Here is a 6585-nt window from a genome sequence, read left to right on the forward strand (position 1 = left end):
CATTGTGTTGGTGGTGTATTTTTTAAAGGATTAGATAAGGACAATTTTTTTAAAGGACTGGGTACAACATAGTCATCCAGAATTTTATTAAGATATCTTTGTTTTTTCAATTGAAACACGTAGAGATCATAGTTATAGTTATTGACTTTCAGAATTCAATTATCACTTGCATCACAGAAATAGTTTACGTCGATATTTTAGAGAGCTTCTTGTGATTTAGAATTGAAGCATTTTGTTTCGACAAGTGTAAGTTTTGGTAACGTTTTGCCTCAAAATGAAATCGGATATGAACATATTCCATTATTAGATATGGGAGTGTTCCTGGATGTTGTGTACAAGAAATAGGGATTAGACTTAGTTCCTTAATCTTTGACAGAACTTCCTCGTAGCTATTGGAGCTCGGCACTGAAAATGAATCGTGTTAAAAATTCAAAAAAAAAAAAAATTATTTTGATTTTAAGAAATAGATAACAAAATATAAATTGCCTCACCATCAGAGGGATCGTTTGCAGACGAGGTCTTGGGATCGCCGGAAATGGACTCAGACTCGGTAGAATTAAGTGTTGGCTCAAGATCCATCGTAGAAAAACAAGCGTCTGATGCTTCAGATTCAGTCGAAGCTAGTCTTTCGGAGAGGAGCGGTAGATCGTTGGCTCCAAAGTCATGAAGTGTGACAGTGCCCTCACCTAGGATTAATGAAAAAGACTAATTAAATTACAACCCATATCTTAAAACTTCCATAATTAATTACCTTGAGCTGCCCCAAACAAATTATTGACAACAGTCACATTTCGGTCAATTGGATTGATTCTATTAATCATCTCAAAGTGTTCACGGGGACTAGCTAAATTGATGAGTGTACCTGCAAAAATTGAGAATGTCAATTGATATTTTCAATTAAAAGTTATGTTTCAAGTACCATGGTTTGAAGCTTTGGAAATGAGAGGTTGCCGATTTCCAGTGCTACAATCAGACAATGGAATCCGTTTAGATGTCCCACCTATGATAACAATTACGGAATTATGTTCAAAAAGCTTTGGAATAATGTATGCAACAATATGATGATATTAAACCTAAGAAAACATTTACCATTATTAGAAGATTTGGAAGCAAGAGCTTCTCGATTTTCTTTGTTGCAATCTGCAAATGGGTTACGTATCTTGGGCCCACCTGTAAAATAACAATAGTTGTATTGTGTTTAACTTTTAAAATTATTTGAAAAAAGGACCTTTCTTAGCTTGAGAACAATGGAGAGATTCAGCAAGAGGATCAACAGGTTTGCCTACGTCAAAGTTGTCAAGTTACTTCAGCAACATACCAGTTTACAAATGAACATTTAGAAAATATATTACAGATTAAGTGTTTGGGTACAGCATGGTCTTTAAGTTTCTATTGCTTGAACGGCTGGAAAATTCCTCCAATTTCTCTCCCTTTAATTATGTCATCAGCATCAAAATGCCGACCACAGATAGCTGAGCGAACCTTCAATCCAGGTTTAGGAATCAATTTTTCCCACTCTGAAAACCTCTTCGTGTTAGCTTCAAAAGTTCCAAATCTATGGTTTTTATCATCTTCAATTGATCCACAAATGAAACAATGTGTACCACACTTTTTCTTTTTTTCTGTCGATAACGACATTTCTTTTAGAAAATTCTCATGACGCCGAGGACGCACAAACTGTATACTGCCACGAATAATGGCGGACGGTTGGAAGAAAGCAGAGTGTAGAGAACAAAACGTACACTAGAGGGCAGGACAAGTGATACGAGGTTGGAGAAATCGGAGGAAGGGTAGCAAGAATGTTGGCGACAGTTGACCATGTTCATTCTCTTATGGAGAGAATAAACCAGTGGTCTTTATCTGTGACAGAAGATTAAGCAATAGACCTTCAACGGATACTGAGTTGCACGATCTCGCAATTCAGGCTAAACCCATCTGTTGTTTCAGTCCCATCAGACATCAGAGTCATAGAGGGATGGTTCGTTCATTGCGTCGACTTTGGCCATAAGGCTTGGTCGTCAGTTTTCGAGGGTTTTTTAAGGATTTGTTTTAAAGTTTTTAACTGATACGACAGAGGGCAGCACAGTAGTTGAAAACACGCTAAAAGAAAGGCTTACGTAGCTGAAATTTAGCTTATGAACCTAACTTTAGCTTGGAATTGGAAATGTATGAAACAAAACCGTTGCAACATACCGTTAAACATTAAAATTTAGCTGTTTTCTAGAATTAAATACCATTAATTTAATATTAAAATGTAGCTAGTTCATTTACCTTTAACACAACATTATTGCTAGTATCCTTTGGTAAATTGGGAAGGTTTCACAAGTTTTTTTTTGCGATCCCCTTTTTTCCCTATAAGGATTCCTCAGAGGAAAAATGGACTCGTAACAAACACGGCGAAATCCGCAAGAGTGCGTTCACAAATAGGGAGGGGGTACGCGTCAATCACTTGCTCTATACGAGTTATAAGACTGGTCTATTCTAGCTTCTAGTTCTCGTTTTCACAAATCACGTGACTCTCGTCGTCAGGTAGCCGTAGGGCAGATTGTGTTGAAACGAGGGGTATTGTTGAAAAATGTCAACCTTTTCAACATCAAATAAATGAAGAAATACATCTTCAAAAATAATGAAAATAGAACAAGTTGTGCTCCACAAAACACACAATTCCCTTTTGCATGTGCTACAACAAACAGCATAGTTGCTTACAGAGCCTACAGCAAATAGTGCAGCAATCGAAATCAGGACATTCTGTACTTGTGCGAGCTTCAGAATAAATTGGTCTCGTCTCGTGAAAAATGACTGATCGGTTATAACTCTGATAGGTACTTATCAAGCGGTTCCCCATATAGCACATTTCTGCCGTCGGATGTCCGAATCATGGTCGAACATCCGTTAGATATTGTCGCGGTTATTGAGGCCCCATGGACCAATTGTCACGTCCGGCGCTCCTGTATCAGTTATTGACCGCAACTCTACCCGAGATGTCCGGCAGTCTTGTCAGCGGATATTTTCCCCGGTAGCTGCTGTCCACATAAGTGCATAAATACTCGTACGTTTCCCTTGCTGCGTCCCCAGTCAACTTATATGTGTTGTAGTGTTGTGGACGTTTACAGTGAATAAACGTGTCTTAGTCACTACCCGGGTCTTCAAGTAACTCCCCACGTTACATGGTGGAGATGCAGAACTTGTGGTAAGTCCTTGCGTTGTCACTCTTTTGCTCAGGTTGTGCGGAGGCGGGGGCTGTTAGGGGCTTCCGAGAGTCGTCGACCCAACTGGCCACGCGCCTTAAACTGTTGGGGTACGAAGCCACAGCACCGGCCGTGTGACGGGCGATTAGTGTGTGACAACATAGGGACACCATAAGAGATTCTAGGGAGAAAGATGAGACCTAGTAGTGACTAATGGGGCTTAGGATACGGTAGGTTACCGTTGTATGCGATCGGGAGATCGGATTTAGACGAAGAGTAGTTCGTCGGGAGGCGGTAGGTTACCGTTGTGAGCGATCGGAAGATCGGATTTAGACGAAGAGTCGTTCGTCGGGAGGCGGTAGGGTACCGTTGTGAGCGATCGGAAGATCGGATTTAGACGAAGAGTCGTTCGTCGGGAGGCGGTAGGTTACCGTTGTGAGCGATCGGAAGATCTGATTTAGACGAAGAGTCGTTCGTCGGGAGGCGGTAGGTTACCGTTGTGAGCGATCGGAAGATCGGATTTAGACGAAGAGTCGTTCGTCGGGGGGAAGGCAGTAAGTTGCCGTTTTAAGCGATCTGAGGATCAGGTTTTAGACAAATATTCAGAAGGCAGTAGATGAGTGGGGGTGCTGGTAGAGCAAGGGGAAGACAACGCCCTCGCGACGAGTTTGGGCGATTTGCGCCAAGGGTTGATCAAGCAATTGTAGGTGGTATCGTCGAAACCCTGAACCCGAGTAACCTTGTGCGAAGGAACGGGAGTCGAGTGGACGACTGTGTAGGTGAGCCAGGAGGATTATCCGGGTGGGAAGACCGTACACGGGTAATAACGAGAGAAAGTAATTTGGGGCAACATCAAGCTACTATTAGCGAGGAGGAAACTCTAGCGTGGGCGGACGGCGAGGACAGCTCTGATTCTGAGGACAGTGAAGAGGGAGTAGAGTGGGATTTTGGCGCTTTTCGACGGAGATCTTCTGTTGCAAGCGCTCGATTGTTACGCGGCAGGTTAGCGAGAAATTCTGTTGTGGCCGCGGCAGTTGCCCCCCTCAATACCGTAGGGATGGCCGCCCAAATTAAATTCCAGACTCCACCCACATTCACCGGTCGGGATGGGGAAGACGTAGTGAGTTGGATCCATCGCTACGAAAAGGTGGGTAGATACAACCGATGGGGTGAAAACGAGTTACGGGATCACATTGAGCTGTCATTAGAGGGGGCTGCGGGCAAATGGTATGCGTGCATGGAGGCAACGGGCAATCTTCCCAATGCGTGGTCGGACGTACAAGGGCCCCCGGTGGTCAGGGGAGTTAAATCGACACTGTTGACACAGTTTACGCCCGTAAACTATGTGCGACATAACGAGGCCAAATTGCGTGCCAGGAAGCAGGGAATTGAGGAATCGACCCTGGAGTACTACTACGTCGTGCTTGATCTGTGCAGGAGGGTAAACGCGCGTATGGCCGAAGCCACGAAGCTAGCGTATCTCTGGCAGGGGTTGAGACCTAGTGTACTAGAACAATTATGGAGCTTAAAGCCCACTAACTGCGATGAGTTCCTCCAGGAAGTAAAGCGCTTCCAGGAGATGACCGATCGAGGGAAGCAATACGAGTGGGCTCTGGGAGTTATGGGAAGGGAGGAAAGACCCACGTATGACCCATCGCAGCAAGATGCAACGGTAGAAACGAGGTTGGGAAAAATCGAGAGAATGCTGGGAGTTATGGGAAGGGAGGAAAAACCCACGTATGACCCATCACAGCAAGATGCAACGGTAGAAACGAGGTTGGAAAAAATCGAGAGAATGTTGGAGGAATTAATGTAGAGAAGAAAAAGAGCGGCGTGAAAGCAGCCGGAGACAAAGAAAGAGAAGCAGAGGGGAGGACTTGGCCAAGCTGAAGACCCAATTGGTGGAGAAGAGCGACACTGCATGGAAATTCTTCGATGGCGGGAGCGGTTGACTTGCTGAAAGTGGAAAAATCCCCCAACTTATGTTATTTTATGAACTCATGTACCGTTTTTTTTTCTCTCTCTCTCTCTCAGTTGATGTTTGGCAAGGTGTTATCTTTGTAGAGTGTAGAGGGTTCAAATGTTTTCCATGGTATGTTGAGTTTTTGGTATATATAGTTTTATAGGAAAGTAATAGCGGTCGGGACGACTCGCTATCTAGAGAGGGAGATGTCGCGGTTATTGAGGCCCCATGGACTAGTTGTCACGTCCGGCGCTCCTGTATCAGTTATTGACCGCAACTCTACCCGAGATGTCCGACAGTCTTGTCAGCGGATATTTTCCCCGGTAGCTGCTGTCCACATAAGTGCATAAATACTCGTACGTTTCCCTTGCTGCGTCCCCAGTCAACTTATATGTGTTGTAGTGTTGTGGACGTTTACAGTGAATAAACGTGTCTTAGTCACTACCCGGGTCTTCAAGTAACTCCCCACGTTACAATATCCATGTACTCAATGGGTAATTCCAGGGATGTCCGTCGGCTAGTCACCTTGGAAGTGCAATGGATGTGCGGAAATTATATTCTACGGACCTTCTTTCAACAGCCAAGAAGATTTTCAATTGTTTCATTCATCGGCCTCGAGCCAATCGGGGTGCTTTTTTGCAAATCGGGTTTCTCATTTCGGGCCATCGAGGCGTGGCTCAGGGTGGAAAATTCTTCTCCCCGAATTCAATTGGGGTTTCCAATCAATTGGATTGCAATCAATCGATTCATCAATGCAAAAAACATTATCGATTGACTGTTTCACCCGATCGATCCGATAACAACCCCGATAATAGCTCGTTCTACCCGCTTGCCCCGATTTTAACTCTGAAACCGAAAGAACAGCATTTTTTTAATTGCGTCGGGGCAACGGGTTAACCTCAAATTTCCCCCCGCACCGCCCCGGTTGAAAAATTGGCACCTCAATTCAACCCTGAATGCACTTTATCGGTGCGGGGCGGTTGACTCGATAGAACTAGTTGGGGCCGATCACAAAGTTTCATTATTAATTGTCAAAATTTCTTTGTTTCCAAAAGGGGAGAACTTAACCATGTTCCAATTTTTCCCTTGAACGTATTTTTATTTTAAGTCCAGCATTTAATACGACAAATTAAAAAATTAAGGAGTAATTATCTATTTGCCGGATGGTTTATTTTAAATTGTATTACAAAAAATGATTTTGTTTGCACAGGCTTTCCGTTTAGCTTACGGGAACCAAGCCATTGGAAATTAACTTACAGAAAATAAATATTATTCGGCATTTAATAATATTCAAAGCAAGTATACTTATGATAGGATTTTAATTTCAAATAATAAAAAACTACTTTAAACTTAATTAATCATGTTGAAGTTTAAAATTCAAAAAATATTTAGCATAAATTGTTTAATTGCAATTTAAACACTTCAGGTTTAACC

The 6585-nt window shown here is 42.9% G+C and overlaps 1 protein-coding gene and 1 pseudogene across 1 annotated transcript; one reads left to right on the forward strand and one right to left on the reverse strand.

Moving 5' to 3' along the window:
• Positions 1–69: 69 nt before the first annotated feature.
• On the reverse strand, positions 70–1638 carry LOC116933651 (annotated as a pseudogene).
• Positions 1639–3826: 2188 nt separating this feature from the next.
• Positions 3827–5280, forward strand: LOC123470453. The gene has a single exon (XM_045170713.1). It carries the CDS (start codon positions 4246–4248, stop codon positions 5002–5004), a length of 759 nt encoding a protein of 252 aa, XP_045026648.1. The 5' UTR covers positions 3827–4245; the 3' UTR covers positions 5005–5280.
• Positions 5281–6585: the final 1305 nt, after the last annotated feature.

This window comes from Daphnia magna, linkage group LG3 (genome assembly GCF_020631705.1).
Source record: "Daphnia magna isolate NIES linkage group LG3, ASM2063170v1.1, whole genome shotgun sequence".
Taxonomy (NCBI): Eukaryota; Metazoa; Arthropoda; class Branchiopoda; order Diplostraca; family Daphniidae; genus Daphnia; species Daphnia magna.